The sequence below is a fragment of the Microcebus murinus genome, chromosome X (assembly GCF_040939455.1).
Source record: "Microcebus murinus isolate Inina chromosome X, M.murinus_Inina_mat1.0, whole genome shotgun sequence".
Lineage (NCBI taxonomy): Eukaryota > Metazoa > Chordata > Mammalia > Primates > Cheirogaleidae > Microcebus > Microcebus murinus.
This window is the reverse complement of record NC_134136.1, coordinates 31,166,925-31,189,933: the sequence shown is the minus strand read 5'-3', so window position 1 is coordinate 31,189,933 and position 23,009 is coordinate 31,166,925. Positions and strand designations below refer to the sequence as shown.

General features: G+C 42.2%; 1 protein-coding gene and 1 pseudogene across 6 annotated transcripts in view; one reads left to right on the top strand and one right to left on the bottom strand.

The window, feature by feature from the left end:
- Nucleotides 1-1,911: 1,911 nt before the first annotated feature.
- GPRASP1 (G protein-coupled receptor associated sorting protein 1) overlaps nt 1,912-23,009 on the bottom strand; it is a 52,532-nt gene continuing 31,434 nt past the window's right edge. For 3 of the 6 annotated variants that reach the window (XM_020284922.2, XM_075999282.1, XM_020284921.2), the window contains 5 exons: nt 8,033-8,122; nt 7,405-7,476; nt 7,204-7,266; nt 6,987-7,064; nt 1,912-6,704 (listed from right to left, as the gene is read on the bottom strand). In XM_020284922.2, coding sequence (XP_020140511.2) covers nt 2,285-6,385 — 4,101 coding nt within the window. In that variant the 5' untranslated portion in view covers nt 6,386-6,704; nt 6,987-7,064; nt 7,204-7,266; nt 7,405-7,476; nt 8,033-8,122 and the 3' untranslated portion in view covers nt 1,912-2,284. Of the gene's footprint in view, nt 6,705-6,986; nt 7,065-7,203; nt 7,267-7,404; nt 7,477-8,032; nt 8,123-8,561; nt 8,669-8,688; nt 9,160-23,009 lie in introns of those variants that run through there. The other 3 variants (XM_075999283.1, XM_020284923.2, XM_012758796.3) reach the window with 3 other exon arrangements.
- Nucleotides 16,952-17,050, top strand: LOC142866032 (uncharacterized; annotated as a pseudogene).

Here is a 23,009-nt window from a genome sequence, read left to right as displayed (position 1 = left end):
ATGTGACTCGGGCAATATAGTAAAACATACACACACACACACACACACACAGAGGAGCTGCCTTTGAAAATGTCCATAACCAAAACAAACATTCAAACTCCAATCTCCACCACCAGGATGGGTCCCTGTTAACATTTGTGGTTTGTGAAGTGAGGCAAAACTGCCACTTTTCCCTACTTCCATAAACCTTAGCATACTACGATCGGGTGGGACACCTCTTACACCCTGAGACAAACCAAAAATAATAGGATCCCTGAGTCTAGTTCTTTTCCTTAAAAAAATAAAACTCATCATTTTTCCCCATATACTGAACTCCCTTCCCAAACCAACTTTATCCCTCACTTTTGCATCTGTCTGAACATACGTTCCAACCTTTGCAAATGTACAAACACGTATGGAATGAACTCAGGAGCTTTGGTAATTTTAGTTTATCCCTTTTAAATAATTTTGTAGTTTTATTGTGCAAACTAGTTCTTCTGAAGTTGTCTTTTGTACCTCTATTCCTTTGATAGATTTTGTATCATTGTAGAATTTTGCATGAATTCAATTTACTCACATTTATATATTTTTTTTTATTTCGGCATATTATGGGGGTACAGATTTTAAAGTTTCAATAAATGCCCTTCCCCCCTCCCCCCATTTAAGTGGGATATTTTCCATATATGACATCAGTCTCCTCTATCACACCAAATATAGAAAGCATCAGAACTTTTAATTAAAAAACCTATATATCAGGCCTGGCGCTGTGGCTCACGCCTGTAATCCTAGCTCTTGGGAGGCCGAGGCGGGCGGATTGCTCAAGGTCAGGAGTTCAAAACCAGCCTGAGCAAGAGCGAGACCCCGTCTCTACTATAAATAGAAAGAAATTAATTGGCCAACTGATATATATATAAAAAATTAGCCGGGCATGGTGGCGCATGCCTGTAGTCCCAGCTACCCGGGAGGCTGAGGCAGAAGGATCACTCGAGCCCAGGAGTTTGAGGTTGCTGTGAGCTAGGCTGACGCCACGGCACTCACTCTAGCCTGGGCAACAAAGTGAGACTCTGTCTCAAAAAAAAAAAAAAAAAAAAAAGCAAAACAACAAAAAAAAAAACCTATATATCATCACTTTTAATTGCCTTAACACTTGTCTTGGGCAGCATCATGATTAAGTCATTTTCCAGACTCAAAACCCTGTGCTTTCCTGTCTTGTTCTTTTACCCTTTAGGTAGCATCAAAGAAACAGTTGTACTTTGAGCTCCAAAATCCAACTTCTCAGCTCTTCAAAACTTACCTCACCTCCAATACCCCTGAGTATGTTTCTCCCACTCACTCCAGGCAGACTGGATACCTCACTCCTGTAGAACACTTTTCCCAGCTCCATGCTTTTTCTTTATACATACCACCAACCTCTTTCGTACACGCAAGAGTGCAACTTAAAAGTGAGTCCTTTTTCTCAGAAGCCTGCCCTAAGTTGCAGTCCATGGTGATATTTGTGTCTAAAGCTGAGAAAAAGCTTTTTCAAGGAGCATATTATTCATACATTATCTCTGTGTGTGTTCATGTTATCTTTGGATCTGAATTTTAAGTTCAAGAAGGGTGATTTGTGGCCCGGTGCAATGGCTTACGCCTGTAAATCCTAGAGGCTGAGGCGAGAGGATTGCTTGAGGCCAGGAGTTTGAGACCAGCCTGAATAAGAGTGAGACCCTTATTTCTACTTAAAATAGAAAAATTAGCAGGACATGGTGGTGTATGCCAGTAGACCTAGCTATTCCAGAGGCTAAGGCAGGAGAATTGCTTCAGCCCAGGAGTTTAAGGTTGCAATGAGCTATGAGGCCATAGCACTCTAGCCTGGGCAACAAACCATGACCCTGTCACAAAATAAATACATAAATAAATAAAAAGAAGAAAAAGAAGATGAGTGAGTTCTGCCAACTTTAACATAGGACTTTATTGAAACACCATTTATTGAAACACCACACACAAACAGATATCTATACAGTAGAACGACAATCAGAACAATCAGAAGGGTAGCTTATTTATGATGGCTCAGTTCACTATAAGCTCAAATACTAAAGATCACAAGATCACAGTTTGGACGAGACAAATATCACCAAGTGTGTTTTCAGTTATAATATTCATTTGGCATCAGAAAAATGATCCAGCTTACACACAGGGTTAGGCAAAGTTAGTATCAGCATTAAAGATGTACAATGCAACATAAAACCAACTGTGAAAACCAAAGCATTACTCAAGGATCATAATCAAGAACATAAGGACAATCAGAGGCAAGTAATTAATGATACTAATTCCCTTGGTCTGCTTCAGGGTCATTTTGCTTGTCTGTTTTGCCTTGCAGTTCCTTAGCAAATTTCTCAACTTCATAGAATGCAGAAATAAGTGGCTCAAGATCGAAATCATCATCAGCGAACTCTTCTTCTTTTTTGATATTTTTACTAATATTCTCAAATATTGCAAGAACAATTTGAATATTGTCAGGTGTCTCTTCCCTGTTGAAGAAGCCCATAAATTCTGACAGTGTTTCAGCACTGAGTAGTTCTTTTGTCATGACAAGATTTTCAGACAAATTCAGTAGTATTTTCAGAACATGAAACCTTGTTTTGGCATTGCCTGTAGCTAATAAGGAGAGAAACCCAGACATATAATTGGCAACCAGTGTGTGATAGTCAGAAGTAGTAGTGAAATGACTAATCATTCTTATTCCAGAAAGCTGCTCAGGGGAATCCAAGCTATAAGCAAGGGTTTCCTCACACACTTGACATATGTATGTCTGAATCATATTTAGATTTGGGTAAGGTGGAGCCATGTGAATCATATTTTCCAAAAACCTTGTTCTAGATCGGGAGGATGGATAATTGAGTAAGGTTTCAATAAGTGAGACAACACCCGAATCACGAATGAAATCTCGGGTAAATTGAGAAGCACTTTTCATACCCATTGCAATTTTAGATATTTCATGAACAAAAGGATCTCGAGTTTTCTCCATTAATAAAAGGAGTTCTTCGAACTCTTCAGAACCAATTTTAAGATCACATTGTATGCAGCTGCAGGACCAATTCTCTGGCTCTGCACTTGCCCTGGCCCTAAGATGCTCTCGAATTTCCCGGACTGACCGGTAGGAAGGCTCGTACTGAAATGGGAACTCAGGGTCAGGCTGATCAGTTTGAGATGAAGATTCCTGCTCTTCCCCTTCTGGGCCAAGTTCCATATTCTTGGGCTTTCCCCCAAACATCTCACAGAATAAAGATGCTGCTTCTTTTGGAAATTTAAAGGGGCTTATGCATGGGAAGCCAAGCCTACCCCATGGACCAGGCTTGAACTGAACAGTGACCTCCTCCCAAGTCTGAGGCCTGCGTGAAGGATCAGGATCCTGCTCAACTGAACACCCTGGCATGCAAATGTCCCTGAACACAGGTTTAGGATTTGATTCAAAATGGGCCTCATCTCCTGCCCAGAACCAGGACCCCACTATGGCCTCATCCTCATCAACTGATGCCCTGTACTCATAGTTGGTAACATTGTCAGTCCTGTTATTCATCTCATCTTCAGCTCCAAACAAATACCCAATAGATATCTCTTCCTCATTTTCTGACCTGGACTCATAGGCGGCCACAGATTCAGTTTCCTTAATGGCCTTGTCTTCAGACCAGAACCAGGATTCAACAATCATCTCTTCATCATTCTCTGACATAGATACACAGCATGTCTCTGCTTCAGCCCAGAACCAGGATCCAAAAATGGTCTCCTCTTCAGTACCTGACCCAGTCTCTTCTACTGCCTGAGACCCAGCCTCTATGCTGGCTGCTTCTTCAGCCCAGAACCAGGACCCAACAGTGATTTCCTCCTCCTGAGTCCCAGGATTAAACTCAAAGTTGGTCCCTGCTGCTGCCTCCAGACTGGCCTCTTCTTCCCACAACCAGGGCCTAACAGTGACTTCTTCTTCTTCAGCTTTGTGACTGGATTTGCTGCAAAACTCATCCTCTCTTCTAATGGCCTCTTCCCTGGCCCAGAACCAGGACCCAACAATACCTTCCTCCTCAACTGCTAGCCTATTTTCTTCTCCAGCCTCAGGTTCTGCCTGGAACCTGTCCTCTTCTCCAGCCCAAAACCAAGAACCAATAATGTCCTCCTCCTCAGCTTCTGATCTGGACTCTTCTCTGTTGGTAGCCTCTATAATGGCTTCATCTTCTTTCCAAAACCAGGAATTGATCATGATCTCGTCTTCAGCTGGTAGCTTGGCCTCTTCTCCAGTCCCATCTATACTACCCTCTTCTGCAGCCCATAACTGGGACCCTACAATGGCCTCTGGCCTTGTGTATTTTTTGGACCAGAACCATGAATCAACAGTGTCCTCTTCCTCCTCTGAGCTAGACTTCCAGCTTCCTCCACTGGCAGAATACATACAGGGTTCTTCTTCTTCCCAGAAGCAAGACCTATTTTTAGTCTCCTCAGCTCCTGCCATAAATGTGCATCTGGCATCAGCCCCATACATCATACTGACCTCTTCTCTGGCCCGAAACCAAAATGGTATAATGTCCTCTTCCTCATCCTCCATGCCAGACTTACTGTTGACATCAGCCTCTACTCTGGCCTGGAACCAAGACTCAATAATGGGCTCCTCCTCATCAGCCCCTGGTGTGGTGTCACAGCTAGGTTCAGCCCCAGAATCCATGTGGGTTTGGTTTTCAGCCCAAAACCAGGATCCAAATATTGTCTCTTCTTCAGCTCCTGGCCTGGCCTGTTCTCTAACCCCAGTCTCCGTATCAATTTCTTCTTCAGCCCAGAACCAGGGACCAATGACCTCTTCTTCCTCAGAATTTAGCCTGGACTCACAGCTGACCCCAACAGCAGATTCTACACTGGTCTCATCAATGATCCAGAACCAAGACCCAAAAATGGTCTCTTCCTCAGCCTCTGGGCTGACTTCTTCACCAGCCCAGAACCAGGAACCAATAATGACCTCTTCATCATCAGCTGCTAGTATAGATTCAGAGATGGCCTCAGTCCCAGTTTTCATGCTGGTCTTTTCTCCAGTTGTAAGCCACAAATCACCAATAGACTCCTCAACTATTGGTCTGGATAGACTGCTGGCACCAGTCCCCACACTGGCCTCTTCTTCAGGCCAGAACCAACTTCCAACAATGGACTCATCCTCCACTTGTGGACTGGACTTGACACTGGCCCCATCCACCATGCTGGGCTCTTCTGTAGCCCAGAACCAGGTCCCAATGAGGACCTCCTCCTCTGACCTGGCTTCTTGCCTGGCCCTGGCTCTAGCCTTGCTTTTGGCCTCTGCCTTTGCTATTGCTCTGGCCCTGGCCTCTTTCTTGGTCTTGGGCCTTGAAAAGGTATTAATCTTCTCTTCAGGCCAGAAGCAAGACTCTTTTTTGATTACATCTATAGACCCAGACATGAAATCAACACAAGCTTCTCGCCTGCCCCTGCGCCTGGCCCTGATATTGGCCTCTTTCCTGGCTCTGCGTTTGGATCTGAATTTGGCCTCCTCTCCAGCACAGAACCAGGACTTCATATGGCCTTCATTCTCAGATCCAGAACTTGATTCAACATAGACTTCTTTCTTGAACCTAAACCTGGACCTGCTACTGTCCCCTCCCCTGAGCCCAGAGGAGGTATTGGTCTTTTCTCTGGACCAGAACCAGGATGACTTCGCAGACTCATCCTCAGAACCAGAACTAGACACAATATAGAGCTCCTGATTAGTTTGGGGCCTAGACATGGTATTGGCTTCATGTTTGGCCATGTGCCTGGACCTAGTACTGGCCTTTGTCTGGTTCCTAGGATGCCCTCTTGTAGTGACCTCATCTCCACTCCAGAACCAGGAACTCATAGAGGATTTATCAACACCCCTGAAATTAGAATTGTAAGAGGCCTCTTGTTTGGACGTAGGCCTATTAGAGTGCCAGGACCCCATATAGGTCTCATCCTCTGACATAAGAGATGGCTGGAATCCAGCTTGAGAGTCAGCTTTCCTTCCCTGAAAGTTATCAGTGTCCATACTAACCAGTTCTCTATCCACAGACAGGGAATTAGTTTTAGCAACCAACTTAGAATCAGTACTGACCAGTGGAGAGGAACTGGTCTGGGCATACACCTGGGGTTCATCCTTAAATCTTGACCCAGGTATTGCCTTGGCCTTATTCTTACGACGTGACCTACGCATGGCACTTGCCTCAGTCTTTGGCTTTACTCCAGGCATAACCTTAGTCTTAGTTTTGGGCCTTGCCCCAGAAGTTACCTGGGTCTGGGTCCTAACCTTGGGCCTGACAACGAGAGGGACCTCATTCTCTCTCTCAGCCCCAGCCTCTTCCCCAGCCTTCTTTTCAGGCTTAGCCTGGGCACTAGGCTCAATCTCGGCACCAGTCATGGTACAAGTTACAGACAAAACCCAGGTATATAGCCCTCCCTCAATCTCAACCTTGACCACAGATCTGTCACAGGTTTGTTTCTTCACACTCTGATTTTTCAGTAATTTAGGATATGAGGTTGGAAACAAGAGTTACAGTCAATTGCCAGTCCAGCAGTCAGTCTCCTTCCCACGCAGACTCAATCAATAAGACGGACAAAGTGCAGAAGAGGCACAAGCAAGCTGAGGAAGATGGCCGGTTCTTGGGTGGGTTGAGACTTGTTGAAGGTGGCGGTCAGCAGCAACTCCACCACCACCAGAGCTGCCACTGGAGGTGGATCTAGGGAGAGAGAATGAAATGGGGCTTTGAGTCTCTTCCAGTTGTGTCACCCATGCAGAGACTTACACAGAGAGACTGGTGTCGAATACTGGGTGGGACAGGTAGGTTATGAGAAAGACTCTCTGGCCCTGCTACCTGCTACAAAAGAGGTACAGGGATGGTAGGAAAGTATGTTGGCAACTGGGGGGGGGGCTGAGGAGCCCCCAGACTGGACCCTAATGAGTCCCAGACCATGCAGGTCTCTGCTACCCCATCCAGAAGTGTACCCACTCTCATACCAACCTTCACTGACGTGGTACAATTTCTCCCTCCTTCTCTTGTTCAAGTGGTATCAAGCCCCACAACCAACAGCAGGGTGTCCTACAGACAAGGAAACATACAGGAGAGAATGGAGTCTGAGTGTTCGGTAGACAGGCACACATCCGGGCTGCTGAGACAAATATTTCTCTTCCATTCAAAGGTCCAGTCTGTCCAATGTTTCCAGTCTCCTGGTCCCTACCTGCAGGTCTTCTTCTCCCAGTCACAGCGCAACCTACACCTGTCTCAATATTCCTGATGTTTCCTGCAAGAAATGGACAAGGGATGCAGTGGCAGTGTGCAAATCTAGCAGAGAGCAGAAGCAGTCTTGCACCCACTTGGATCAAAGCCACCCACCATGCTCTCTCTCTGTAGCTATCCCCTGCATTGCCCCCTTTCTCACCAGACTCCAGAGGTTTGAGCCAGTCTCCTCCTCCTTTCCTTTCTTGCAGAACTGACCAGCTTTAGAGCAGGCCTATGGACAAAGAGATGAAAAGGTAAGACAGTCAGGAAATGAGGGTAGCAGCTGAATACTTGGTAGACAGACCAACAGCAAGGATAGGAGTCCCCATATTATTGGTCTTTCAACATTCAGGGTCCTGCTGGTAGAATATTCTCATCTTCTGTAGGCCCTGTTGCCAGGGTTCCAGAGATAACAACTCCTTCACTTGACGTCATAGTCTTCCCATTACTCCCTTCGCCAATTCTGAGGATCCACCACTAGGTGCACTATATCCCCTTTGAATGCGCAGCATAAAATGGGGGAAGGGTGCCGCATATTCTAGAAGGCAGGTTGTGAAGTGGTGCTTGTAAATATGACTCCCTCATCACCCCCACCTCCAAAGCCCATCTTTTCATGCCCCCCAGTTTGAGAGGGGTGGGGAGGAAGATGGGGGAAGTATCTGGAAGGCTGTGAGAGAGGGGAAGATTAGGAGATGTTCCTGGATGCCTGACTTGCTCTGGCCGCAGTCACCCCACCCCGAATCGGATCTCCAGCCAGTGCCTGGCGACCACCCCCCATCCCCACACACCTCCAGAAATCCAGGCCATTTCCTGCTCCTCCTTTTTCTCAAGCCTCTGGTCTACAGATGCTCACCGTGGCCCGGGAGAATACGCCAGACCTACCGCGCAGACAGGAGACTTTGACATCAACCTGAGCCTGTGGGAAGGGACAGCACCCAGGACACGGGGCCCAACGGGCGCCTTTCCGGAATTAGAGCCCGAAGTAGCAAACTCGACCCCCTCCCGCTGCCGGGCACAGGGCTCCGACACCAGCCCCTGCCCCAGGCGGCGTCCCCGGGAGCCCCCCACCCTGGCTCCCCGCTCCGCCATTTCTCCCACAGCACGCCCCCCCCCCCAACACACACACAGCCCTCTCCGGGCACAGACACCGTCGAGGGCGGGACGCCGGCGCCTGCAAAGCTGGCTGGGACACGGTCAGCGCGGTTCGCATCCAGACAACCTGCGGTGCCTCTCTGGCCACCCCATCCGCCCTCGGCCAGGCCCGACCCGCGCAGGTCGCCGCCTCCTCTTTGCCAGGGGTCCCCGGGCACTGCGCACCTTTCTCAGGGACGGGATCCGATCGCGTCGCGTCCTCCTCGCCGGGCTGCCAGGGTCTGGGGGACAGGCTGCCAGCGGGTCGACGCGGGAGGGGACCACCCACGCCCCCCACCACACCCCCACTTGCCTTCACAGGCTCAGGGCCCAGGCCGTCGGCCTCCCCCTCCTCTCCTCCGCTTGGCTCTGCTCTGCTCTGGCTGCTCCCTCACCCGGATTCCCACCGCCTTCTGTGGTGCGATCAGAATTGCGAAGAGGCGGCCCGCCCCCCGCGCCTCTGCAGCAAACTGGGCAGGGGCTACGCAGGATGCGGCAAGAGCCAGTCGCCTCGAGGGTGTCGGGAAGGGGGGCGGAGGGATACTGCGCGAATGGGCTCGACGCCCCCTCCCGGGCCCACCGTAGTTCCGACCCAGAGGTGGGCGGGGCCACCATCAGCCCGGGGCCTGAGGGGCGGGCTGGCACTAGGCTGCCTCAGTAGGATCCCGCGGACCCTAATGTGGCGACCACCGCCACATTTCTGGCGCTGCTACAATAGAAGGGACCGGCGGGGGGCGTAGGAGGACACGGGCGTAGGGGGACACGGGAGGTCGGGAACAGCAGCGCATGAGGAGCAGCGGATGGATACCAAACAGCCCCTTAGTGTGTCTGCACCCCCACACTCTGAGTGATTGCTACCCCCCCTACTCCTCCCCAACCCCCAACCTCTCTCCACCCCCTGCCTGGCCAGCTCAGCCTCTCTCCTGAACGCTAATGGGAGGGGGGTGGTGTGTCAGGGCTGTAGGCTTGGAGGGGGTAGGGGTCTTGGGCCAGACTGCCCTGGGGCTCTATGGTGGCCCTCCCATGCTTTTCCTTCTCTGGTTGGTGGAGCCACGCAGGGGAGAAAAGTACACCTGCTCTTAAGATAACTGGGTGGGAGCTCTCATAAAGGCCTCTCCAGTGCCCCTCTTATACAAAAAGACTGAGCTAGACCTCTAACCCTAGGGAATCAAGTATTGGTATGTGCCAAGAGTCATTCATTCTGCCACACTGCTTTTTCTCATTCCAAATGGTAACTTACTTTGGCATTGCCCTGTCCCCAGCTGCCCGTGGAAGAGGGCCTTTCCCTGTCAGGACCTGGGTGGGGTCACACAGTCCTCCCTCTCTTCTGCCCCTCATCCAAGTCTCAGGCACCAGGTAGGGCTGGTCCTGGCTCTTCTTCATCTATGTCAAGTGTTCCCTTATGAGGCACATCCAAGTCCTCATTGTATTTGGTTGTGTAGAAATGCAGTAGAGATTCCCACCAGCTTAGATCTCAGTGACTTGCCATACCCCCTGCCTAGTTTTCCCCAGTCATCCTCAGGGGAAAATAGTATCCCCCCCCCCCGCCATGTACCCACTTGCCTAAGACAGAAACCTAGCTGTTTTCAAATCCTCTCTTTTCACCCCCACTTCCTTCGTCTACTCTTGAGCCCCTCCTCTCCCTGCCTGTTGCATGGGATACACAGAGCAATGTGGTTACAGTTAATGCTGTTACTGCTATCCATTTAAAACTCATTTAAATACCACCCTCATTGTCTTTGGCAGGTAATCATACCCCAAAGATGTCCATGTCTTGTTCTTTGGGACATGTAACTTGTCACCTGGCATAGGAGAATTAGGGTTTAAGATGGAATTAAGGTTGCTAATCACCTGAATTTATCATAACATTATACTGATTTATCCTAGTCAATGTAACCACAAACATTTTTTTTTCACAAACATATTTTATATGTGGAAAAGGGAGCAGAGTGTCTGTGTCCATGAAAATACTAGAGAGGCCATTGTTGGCTTTGAAAATGGAAGGAAGCCAGAAGCCAAGGAGTACAGCCTGTCTCCATAACTTGGAAAAGACAGATTGTCTCCTAGAAACCCCAGGAGCAGCTCTGCCAACAAGTTGGTTTTATTGTAGTGGAACCCTTGTTGGGTTTCCAACTTTCAGGACTGTAAGATAACAAATTTGTGTTATCTTAAGCCATTCCATGTGTAGTAATTTGTTTTAGCAGTAGTATCAACCAAATATACTCCCCATCCTGATGAAGTCTATTCCCCTTGACTTTCTTTACCTGTGCTTCAATCCCTGGGAAATGTTTTGAAACTCATCTCTCACCATTAGTGCCACAAATGCCCTTCTCTGTTTTCCAGATATGTCCAAAATCACAGTAACAGAAGCTTCTCTGGTAATTCTGGAGGTGCTAGGATCTTTATACCAAGATATTTACTGATAGAGGAGTGGTTCTGCCAAAAGTTGACAGGTTTTACTGTGTGACTCTTTGAAATAACTGTTGGATAATTTGTTGTCAATTAATGTAGGAAACATGGTCTTTTATTGGTTAATATTTATTGAAGTGATAAACGCCGTACTTTAACCTTTTATATGTGTTATCTTTTTATTTGTATCAGAATATTATCTTTAAAATCTGAGCACAAATACAAGATTGAAATAAGATAGTGACCTTATATTCTTACTGCTAACTAAGCACTATTTACTTACTCCTGAAATGGATTCCAGTTCACCAAATTGCAATGATCATTCTACTCACCAGTGTCTCCACTAGCACCTTTGTAACCCTGACTTACCCCAAAATATAAATTTCAGAGCCAAATAATCTACTAGCATCAAGTCCAAGATACTGAGGCGACTGTGCTCACTCATCATACCCACTATTTTCCTTCTAATCCCACCCACCTTCTACCTGCATGCAGGTGAACTTGCACACTAGCATATCCCTTGCCTGTGCAGCTCACTCGATCTCCTCTTGTCCTTCTCAATCACCATGGTAATGGATCTGTTTTTGCCCACTTAGCTTTACTTGCCTCTCTACTTTCCTTCATGTGTCTCAGGCAAACCTTCTTCCTGGGACCTCTCCATTGGTCAAAGTTGAGCCAAACTTTGTGTGTTCTTAGCATGTACCCCTTCTCCTATCCCTGAGTTTTAGGGGCTCTACATAGGAATTAAAATTCCCTGGCGTCAGGACCCACTAAGCCAGGGTGGGTCTGGTGAACTAACTGGTGAAATTGGCCCAATGGATGTTGACTTTCAGTACACACTGAAGATGCTATGGGAAAGATTTCAGCCTGTGTCAGCTACTGGAGACAGGATACATTTGCTGAACTGGTGGGGAGGCCTGACCTAGTAATATTTTCAGGTCCTATTGGGGGTGGGGTATACTTCAAGAGAGTTCATCCTTAGGAAAAACCAAGTCAGGCACAATGACCCTAGCCCATCAACAATGCCTAGTCATTAGGGAAGTATAGCTGTTCTGATGGCAGCACTGAGATTAGGACTCCTATTTGTGCTTATTCCAACACAAACCCTCAACTCTCTCTATCATAGCAAAGGCAGGTTTATAAGTAATCCCAGAAGAAACTTTTTCTAAATAAACTATTAACACTCCAGTATGCAGATCCCATTAATAAAGTATAACCTAAAGACAAGAAAATATCCTCCTCTCCAGTGTAGCTTTAATGTTTTGACTACTACTCAGCTCTGACATCACAGGAACTCTGTGTATAGATGGGGTTAGGAAAATCAGAGGGAAAATTTGGAGGGGCTTAAGTGCCTGGCAGTAAAGCTTAAAATGGCAGCAACTACTGGGAGAATCTCAGGAAAACCACCAAAATTCAGGATATGGAAAATAAGCCCTGAGGGTTTTTAAAACTATAGGAACTGGTAAGGGGAGCTAATTAGCTTTGTAGGGAGAAGAAATCCTAAATTTCAACAATGCCAATAAGTATTGGAAATTAATAGGATGTAGTATTACTTTTTAAAATAGAAAAAAATAATGAGAAGTCCACACTACCTTTTGTTGATGTTTCTCATTAACTAACCATTATTCCCTGCCTCGCCATGATAGAGCCTTATTGTAGCCTGCATCCAGCCAGCAGAATGATAAAAAGGAGAGTAGAGGTAGTTCATCTCTTAAATCTTGGTCTTCTTAAAATCTTGGTCCTTCTTAAAATCCTCAGGAAATGCTCACATCATTTCTGCCCACATCCCACTGATGGGATTTACACAATTTATTGAAAATTCTGTTCTTTCTCTACATGTGGTGTTAAGACAACTGGATATCCACAGACTGAAGAATAAAGTTGTCACAACAAATTAGGAATAGAGTGCAACTTCCTCAACTTGATAAAGAACATTTAAAAAATTCTAAAGTTAACATTATACTTAATGGTGAGAAACGAAGTTTACCACTAAGATCAGGAAAAAGGCAAGAATGTACCCTATCACCACTGCTTTTCAACATTTTACTGGAAGTCCTAGATAATGCAATGAAGCCAAGAAAAGAAAATCGAAGGTATACTGATTGAGAAGGAATAAATAAAACTATCTTTGCTTGCATCTGAAATGATCATCTATGTAGAAAATATGAAAGAACTGACAAAAGGAAACAACTTCTAGAACTAGTAAGTAATTATGGCAAGGTTGTAGGATATAACATTAATATATAAAAGATACAACTATTATGTACTCATAATAATTAAAAATAGAATTTTTTTAAGAAAAACAAAAAAATACATAAAAGAAATGGATTTCCCAAATACCAGCAATGAACAAGTGCAATTTGTAATTAAAAACACATTTATTAATACATTAGCACCTAAAAATGAAATACTTAGGAATAAATCTAGCAGACTATGTACAAGATCTCTATGAAGAAAACTACAAAACACTGATGAAAGAAATTTTAAAAACTAAATACATGGGCTGGGCGTGGTGGCTCACGCCTGTAAATCCTAGAACTCTGGGAGGCCAAGGTGGGAGAATTGTTTGAGCTCAGGAGTTTGAGACTAGCCTGAGCAAGAGGGAGATCCTGACTCTACTAATAATAGAAAAAATTAGCCAGGCAACTAGAAATAGAAACAAAAAACTAGCCAGGTGTGGTGGTGAGCACCTGTAGTCCCACGTACTTGGAAGGCTGAGGCAAGAGGATCGCTTGAGTCCAGAAGTTTGAGGGTGCTGTGAGCGAGGCTGACGCCATGGCACTCTAGCCCAGGTGACAGAGCAAGACTTGGTCTCAAAAAACAAACAAACAAACAAACAAAAAACAACAAAAAACAAAAAAATAAATAAATGGAAACATATTCTATGTGCATGGATTAGATGCCTCAATATTGTGAAGATATCAGTTCTTCCAAACTTAATTTATAAATTCAATGCAATCTTAGTCAAAATCCAAGCAAGTTATCAAATATTTTGTGGATATTGACAAACTGATTCTAATGTTTATGTGAAGAAGCAAAATACCCAGAATAGCCAATACAATATTGAAGGAGAGCAACAAAGTTGTAGGACCCATTAACACTATCTGACTTCAAGAATTACTACAAAGTGGGAAGATTAAGAGAAAGCTGGGCTGGGTGAGACTTCCCAAAAGTGGCCTCTGTTGGCCTCCTGCAGAGCCTAGGAGATTTAACTCTTGCCTAAATTCTAAGGCCTTAGCACCCCTTTCAGGGTATTTGGAAGTGAAAAGGCTCAGTGTCTAAAGACTTGGATATCAGATCTGTCACTCACTATCTCTCCAGAGGCTGAAGGCCTTAAGCGTTCCCTATTTAGAAGCTGTTAGATCTCTTCCAGGTGCCCCTAAAGGGTCTAGGGAAATGGTAGGTGCTGATCATACCACATCTACCTCATCACCAATGTGCACAAGAGCTTGGATTTGGAACTCACACAGAACTGGGCTTGAACCTCAGCTCTGCTACTCATTATGACCTTGGGCAAGGTACTTTACACCCTGATCCTCAATTTTATTATCAGTAAAATGGGGATGGCAATGTTGAGAGGATTAAATAAGATAATATATATGCAAAGTGCTAATTATAAACACCCTTCATAAATGTTAATTCCTTTCCTTCCTTTGATACCATTAAGATCCTTTCCTTACTCTTGGGTCCTTTCTCTCGTTCTTCAGCACTTACCTTGTCTCCTATTCTTGCTATGTACTGAATGTCAGAAAGCTCAGAATCCTGTCCCTTGGAAACAACTTCCAACTGGAGACACTTGTACTTCAGGAGACTCACAATCACTCAGTCACATGAGCTGAGCATTCTATCCTAGGCCTTATGCTAAGTGTAGGTGATACCAAGGAGAATAAGGCACAGTCTCTTCCTCATGAAGTCCCCCCCCCCCCAGTGAGAGACACCAGTACAAAAAAGCTTATAATAATGCAGCATGATAATGCAGTGCCATTGACAAAGGAGGACCTGCCCACTGGGTCTAGGAGCCTCAGGGAGGAGACAACATGTGAGATGAGTCTTAAAGAATGGGTAGATACTGGTTGGAAAAAGGAAGGCAAGGGAAGAGCAGAGGGGAAAGCATGAGCAAACTCAAGGAGGGGACATAGAGCATGACATAAGCAAAGGAACACAGGCAGTTCTGCATTGCTGGAAAATAATGTGGCAAAGAGCCTACAGTAGATGCTCAATTAATATTTGTTTAGATAAGCATAGAAAAGAGACTGATGGGAAATCATCAAACTGTTCATTATACTGAAGTTGGAAATAGAGGACAAGGGGAAAAAAATCCAAGATAATTGGCCCAGAAAAAAAAAATTACTACAAAGCTACAGTAGTCAAGACAGTGTGATACTGACAAAAGGATAGAAAAATATATGAATGCAACAGAACAGAGAGCCCAGAAATAGACCCATGTAAATATAGTTAACTGGTCTTTGACAAAGGAGCAAAGACAACATAATGGAGAAGAGTCTTTTCAGTAAATGTTACAGAAACAACTGGACATCTAAATGTAAGAAAAAATTATCTAGACACAGACCTTACACATTTCACAAAAATTTACTGAAAATGGATTATAGACATCATAGACCTAACATAAAATGCAAAATTATGACTCCTAGATGATCACATAAAAGAAGATCTAGATTACCTTGGATATGGTAACAACTTTCTACATACAATACCAAAGGCATGACCCGTAAAAGAAAGCATTGGTAAGGTGGACTTCATGAAAAGTAAAAACTTCTGCTCTGAGAAGGACACTGTCAAGATAATAATAAGATATGCTACAAACAGGAGAAAACATTCACAAAAGATATATTTAATAAAGAACTTATTCAAAATATACAAAGAACTCTTATAACTCAACAATAAAAAAACAATATGATTAAAAAATAGGTCAAGGACCTTAATAAACACTTTACCTAAGAAGATATACAGATGGCAAATAAGCATATGAAAAGATGCTCCACATCATTTGTCATCAGGGAAATGCAAATTAAAATAACAATGATATAGCATTATATACTTATTACAATAGTCAAAATCTAGAACACTGATAACACCAAATGTTGGTGAGGAGGTGGAGCAACAGAAAGTCTCATTTTTTGTTGCTAAGAATATAACATGGTCCAGCCACTTTGGAAGACAGTGTGGTAGTTTCTTACAAAATTAAACATTCTCTTAGCATATAATACACAATAGAACTCATTGGTATTTACCCAAATGAGTTGAAAACTTATCTCCACACAAAAACCTGACATGGATATTTCTAGCAGCTTTATTCATAATTGTCAATACTTGGAAGCAACTATGATATCCTCTAGCAGGTGAAAGGATAAACTGTGGTACATCTAGACAATGAAATATTACTCAGCATTAAAAATAAATGAACTATTAAGCCATAAAAAGACTTGGAGGAAACTTAAATGCACATTACTAAGTGAAAAAAACTAATGTAAAAAGGTTATGTACCATTTACTTTGTGGTTCCAGTGGATAAAATATTTTTCTTCCTTCCTATTTTAGGAACTTGGTTAATCTACTTAGGTATCACGCCATGGAAGGCAGAGGATTTTCTTGTATATACTTATAAGATTCTTTAATATAATAAATATTTGGCTGAGCTAAAAAGTATGAAGTTGTCCTACTTCATACCATATGTAAAAATTAACTCCAAAATGACATAAGTGCAAAAAGGTATAAAATTCTTAGAATACATAGGGGTATTCCTGAACTTAGATTTGGCAATAGTTTCTTAGATATGATACCTAAAGAAAGATCAACAAAAGAAAAAAAAAACACATAAAATGGACTTTATCAAAACTTTTAAAAAATGTTAAGGACATCATTAAGAAAATTAAAAGACAACCTACAGAGTAGGAGAAGACATTTGCAGATAATTTATCTGAGTAAGGGTATAATATCCAGAAAACATAAAAAACTCCTACAACTCAAGCACAAAAAAGACAAACAACCCTATTAAAAATGGGCAAAGAATTTGAATAGACATTTTTCTAAAATTATATAAAAATAGTCAATATTTGCCTGAAAAGACTCTCGATATCATTAATCATTAGGGAAATGTAAATCAAAACCACACTGAGAAAAAAAAAAAAAAAAAAAAACCACACTGAGGTGCTTGCTTCAGCAGCACATATTCTAAAATTGGAACAATACAGAGAAGATTAGCATGGCCCCTGTGCAAGGATGACACGCAAAGTGTTCCATATTTTTGAAAAATAAGCACCACATGTACTCACCAGCAAATTGGTATTAACTGATCAACACCTAAGTAGACATATAGGAATAACATTTATCAGGCGTCAGGCAGATGGGAGGGGGGAGGAGGGGATGGGTATATATATATACATAATGAGTACGGTGTGCACCATCTGGGGGATGGACATGCTTGAAGCTCTGACTCTGGTGGGGGAAGGGGGGTAAACGCAACACATGTACCCTAAACATTTGTATCCCCATCATATGCTGAAAAAAAACACATTGGCGGCCGGGCATGGTGGCTCACGCCTGTAATCCTAGCACTTTGGGAGGCCGAGGCGGGCGGATTGCTCAAGGTTGGGAGTTCGAAACCAGCCTGAGCGAGACCCCGTCTCTACCAAAAATAGAAATAAATTAATTGACCAACTAAAAATATATATACAAAAAATTAGCCGGGCATGGTGGCACATGCCTGTAGTCCCAGCTACTCGGGAGGCTGAGGCAGTAGGATCGCTGAGCCCCGGAGATTGAGGTTGCTGTTAGCCAGACTGATGCCAGGGCACTCACTCTAGCCTGGGCAACAAAAGTGAGACTCTGTCTCAAAAAAAAAAACAAAAAAAAAAACACACACACATTGGGATACTACTTTACACCTCCTAGGATGGGTATAAAATTAAAAAAAAGAAAAGAAAATAACAAGCATTGGTGAGGATATGGAAAAATTGGAACCTTCATACATATCTGCTAGAAATGTAAAATGGTGCAGCAATTGTGGAAAAAGTTTGGTAGTTCCTCAAAAATCTAAACAAAATTACCTTATGACCTTGCAATTCTACTCCTGGATAATATATCCAAGAAAAAGGAAAAGAGGTATTGAAATAAAAACATATACCCAAGTGTACATAATAGTGCTTCACAGAAGAAAAACAGGTGAAATCAATCCAAATATCCATCAGTTAATGAATGTAGATACATAGTATTATATATATAAATATGCTATATATAAATTATATATTATATATTAATATATATTAATTATATATCATTAGATAGAGAGATACACATTAATTATACAGCCAAAAAAAGGAATGAAGTTCTGATACATGCTACAACATGAATGAAGCTTGAAAACGTTATGCTAAGTAAAAGAAGCCAGACCAAAGGACAACTCTTACATTATTTCACATATATGAAATATCTAAAATAGGCAAATTTATAGAGGCAGAAAGTAGATTAGAAGTTCCTCTCCTAAGAGGAGAGGAAAATGCTTAATGGTTACAGAATTTCTGTTTGGGCTGATGCATTCCTTTCCTTAGGCTGCTGTGACAAATCAACCTAAACTGAGTGGCTTGAACAACAGATATTTATTGTTGCATAGCTCCAGAGGCTAGAAGTCTAAGATTAAGATGTCTACAGGCTTCTACACCCTCTGAAGTCTCAAGGGAAGGATGTGTTTCAGGCCTCTCTCCTAGCTTCTGATAGTTTGTTGGCAATCTTTAGTGTGCTTTGACTTTTGGCACTCTCCTGTGTGCTTGTCTCTGTGTCCAAATTTCTAATTTTTATAAGGACACCAGTCATACTGGATTAGGATCCCACCTGAATGATCTCATTTTAACTCAAATCTCTCTATAAAGGCCCTATATACAAATAAGGTCAAATTCTGAGGTATTAAAGAATAGGCCTCTAACATATCTTTATGGGGAAACACAATTCAAACCATTAGAGGTGATGAAAAATTATGGAAGTAGATAGAGGTGATGGATGTACAACAGTGTGTGTGTAATTAATGCCACTTAATTGTCCACTTAAAATAGTTAAAATGGAAATTCTTGTATCATATAAAATTTACCACAATAAAAAACAGGTATCACACCTTCACCTCAAACAACAATCACTTCCTATCTACTTCTCAATTTAAGCTGATGACTTTGCTTCTTATTAAATAAAAGCTATTAGAGGAGAACTTTGACAAACTCCTACCACCATATCTATGTACCACTTGCATCTGTGTCCATAAATTCTGCCTTTTCTGCTGTTCCATGAATGAACTGCCCATGCTCCTATCTAAAGCCAGCCTCTCTATTGTCCACTGGATGACATCCCATCCCTTGTATTCAAGGGCATTGTTTCAGCTATTTTCTTTTTTCTCTCCTCTATCATATAAATTTCCCTCTCTACTTCCAGTTTCTGGTTTTGCATGTAAGGAACTTGCATGTAACATCACTCTGTCCTAACAGGTAAAAAGCTGAACAAACTAAAAAAATCAACAATTCTTAGATCTTTAAGAGAAATGAGGTCACAGACCAAAGTGCTGACCCCCAAACTGGAAGGAAAACGGTAGATACAGGGAATCACAACATACCGGAACAGAAACCTCCCTGGGAATCAGTTGTGGGGTAGGAAAACCTGAACTATAATAAACAAATTGCTAGAAGCTAGGTGTATACAACTATGAGAGTTAAATACTCCAGGGCAATACAGTAATGGGGGGGCTCTCATGCTTCTGTGACTTTGAGACTCACTATGAAGCTACAGTAATCAAAGACAGTATGGTACTAGTGAAAGGATAGACAATAAGTAGATCAATGCAGCAGAAGAGAGAGCCCAGAAATAGACCCATATAAATATAGTCAATTGATCTTTGAAAAAGGAACAAAGGCAGTATCGTGGAGAAAAGATAATCTTTTCAAAAAAGTATGCTGGGAAAACTAGACATCCACATACAAAGAAAATTACTCTAGACACATACCTTACACTCTGCAAAAAATTAACTCAAAATAGATCACAGTCTTAAATGTAACATATATCTCCTAGAAGATAACATAGGAAAAAATCTGGATGACCCTGGTTTTGGTGATGACTTATAGATATAAGTCATGATCCATGATCCATGAAGGAAAGAAAGAAGGGTGTGTGTGTGTGTGTGTTGGGAGGGAGTGAACAGAGGCTAGTTTATGGGTACAAACATACAGTTAGGTAGAGGGAGTAAGTTCTAATATTTGGTAACAGAGTAGGGTGAGGTGACTGTAGTTACAACAATGTATTGTACATTTCAAAATAGCTAGAAGAGAGGACTTGAAATGTTCACAACACATAGAAATGATAAATACTAGAGGTGATGGATACCCTAAATACCCTAACTTGATCTTACACATTCTATCCATGAAAAAAATATCACATGTACCCCATAAATATGTACAAATACTATGTATCAATAAAAAATAAAAATAAAAACATCTTTAAAAGGTAAATCTAAGCATATTTCTTTAAAAAAAGAATTCATAAGCTGGACTTCATTAAAATTAAACAATTCTGCTCTGTAAAAGACACTATCAAGAGACAGAGGCCACATAACGGGAAAAAATGTTTGCAAAAAACATGTCCAATAAAGGACTGTCACATAAAATAAACAAAGAACTCAAAACTCAACAATAAAAAAAAAAAAACACATGATTAAAAAATGGACCAAAGATCTTAACAGATACCTCACCTAAGATATACAGATGTCAAATAAGCATGTGAAAAGATGCTCCACATCATATATCATTAGGGAAATGCAAATTTTAAAAAATGAGATACTAATGCACAACTATAAAAATGGCCAAAATCCAAAACACTTAAAATGCCAAATGCTGGGGAGAGTATGAAGCAGCAGGAAGTCTCATTCATTGCTGGTGGGAATGCAAAATGGTACAGTTTGAATGACAGTTGAGCAGTTTTTTACAAAACTAAACATCCTTAACATATAATTCAGCAATTGCTCTCCTTGGTATTTACCCAAACAAGTTGAAAACTTATGTTCACACAAAAACCTGCACATGGATGTGTCTAGCAGCTTAATTCATAGTTGTCAAACAATTGCCAAACTTGGAAACATTCAAGATGTCCTGCCATAAGTGAATGGAAAAATATACTGTGGTACATTGAGACAATGGAATATTATGCAGTGCTCAAAAGAAATGAGCAATCAAGCTATAAAAGACATGGAGAAAATTTAAATGCATATTACTAAGTGAAAGAAACCAATCTAAAAAGACTACATATTGTTTGATTACAACTATATGACATCTGGAAAAGGCAAAACTATGGAGACAATAAGGAGATTTGTCGTTGCCATGGGTTGGGGAAGGAAGGGATGAATAGGTGAAGCACAGAGGATTTTTAGAATAGTGAAACTACTTTGTATTATAATTTAATGGTGGACACATGTCATTATATATTTGTGCAAACCCTTAAGATGTGCAACATCAAAAGTGAACCTTAATGTAAACAGTGGAGTTTGTGTGATAATGATGAGTCAATGTAGGTTCATCAGTTGTAACAAATATACTACTATGGTGGGGAATGTAGAGAATGGATGAGGCTATCCATATTTGGGGATAGGAGGTATATGGAATATCTTACTTCCTTTTTCTCAATTTTCCTGTAAACCTAAAACTGGTCTTTAAAAAATTTTTCCTCTCCACTGGGATATTTTCATTAACATGTAAACATGCTGTACTATCTCCTGCCTTGAAAACAACATTCTCCCTTTACCCATATCATTCCATAGCTACTTCACCATTTCTCTGAACTCTTTTGCTGTAAAATCCCTCAAAATAGTTGTCTATATATATATATATATCACATTACACTGTCTCTTCTCTTTCTCTTGAAACCACTCCAATATTTCATCCCCAACATCCAACGAAGTTTGATTGCTCCACTGAAACTAATTTTGTCAAGATTGCCAATGATTTCCATGTTGCCATACCCAATAGTCAATTCTCAATCCTCATCTTGACCTATCTTCATAGTGACCATATAATTTATCACCCAAATCAGGACACTTCTGGGAGTAAAAAATGGTATCGTTAACAATTATTCCTGTACAATAGGCATTAACTATGACTGTCTTGGGAAACTAAGGAGATTTGGTCATCTCACCTATTAGTAGTAATAGACAGGGTTGATCACTCACTCTTTGAAACATCTTGACTTAGCTTCCAACCTACCATACTATCCTGGTTTTTTTCCTACCTTACTGGCTACTCCTGACTACATCTTCATAGCTTTTGCTTTTGTTTTTGCTTACTCATTCTCATTGCCTGTATTTCAATATTGAAATGCCCCAAAGCTCAATCTTTGAACTCCTTCTCTTGCTATCTACTTGATCTATATCTCTTAGTCATGTCACCCAGTCTCTTAGCTTTAAATATCATCTATACCTTGAGGATTCTCAAATTTCTATCTCTAATCTGGACCTTTCTCAAAAATCCCAGACTTGTATATTCAACTACCTACTTTCCATCTCCATGTGGATGTCTAAAAAGCCTCTCAAACTCAACATGTCCTGACTTGAACTGATCTTTCTTCCAAAACCTATTCCTCCTACTCTTCACCATCTCAATAAATGTCATCTTTATTCACTGAGCTTCTCAGCATCAGAGTCATCATTGATTCCCCTCTTTCTCTCACTTTATAGTCAATCCATGCACAACATTCATTGGCTCTACCTACAAAATATATTTCAAAGGTGGACACTTAACACCATTTTCACAGCTAAGACTTTATTCCAAGCCATTACCATCTGTTACCTGGCCCACTACAATTGCTTTATAGCTACCAGTTACTCTCCCTTTATCCATTCTTGTTTCCCTAGAGTCCATTCTCTACACAGTAGCCAGGATGATCCTTTAAAAACATAAGTCAGATAACACTGCTCCCTTTGCTAAAACCTTGTAATGGCTTTCCATAAGACTTAGAATAAAATTCAAACTCCTTTCCATGCCTATGATATCTTACATGATCTGGCCCCTGGCTATCACTTTGAAATCATCTCTGATCACTCTCCCCAGTGAGGCCAGCCACACTGGCCTCCTTGCTGTTTTTTGAACAAGTCAAGCACATTCCTACCCAAGGATTTTTGCATGTTGTCCTAAAGTCTAGAATATTTTCTGTCAGAGAGCTTCATGGCTTACTCTCTCATTTCATT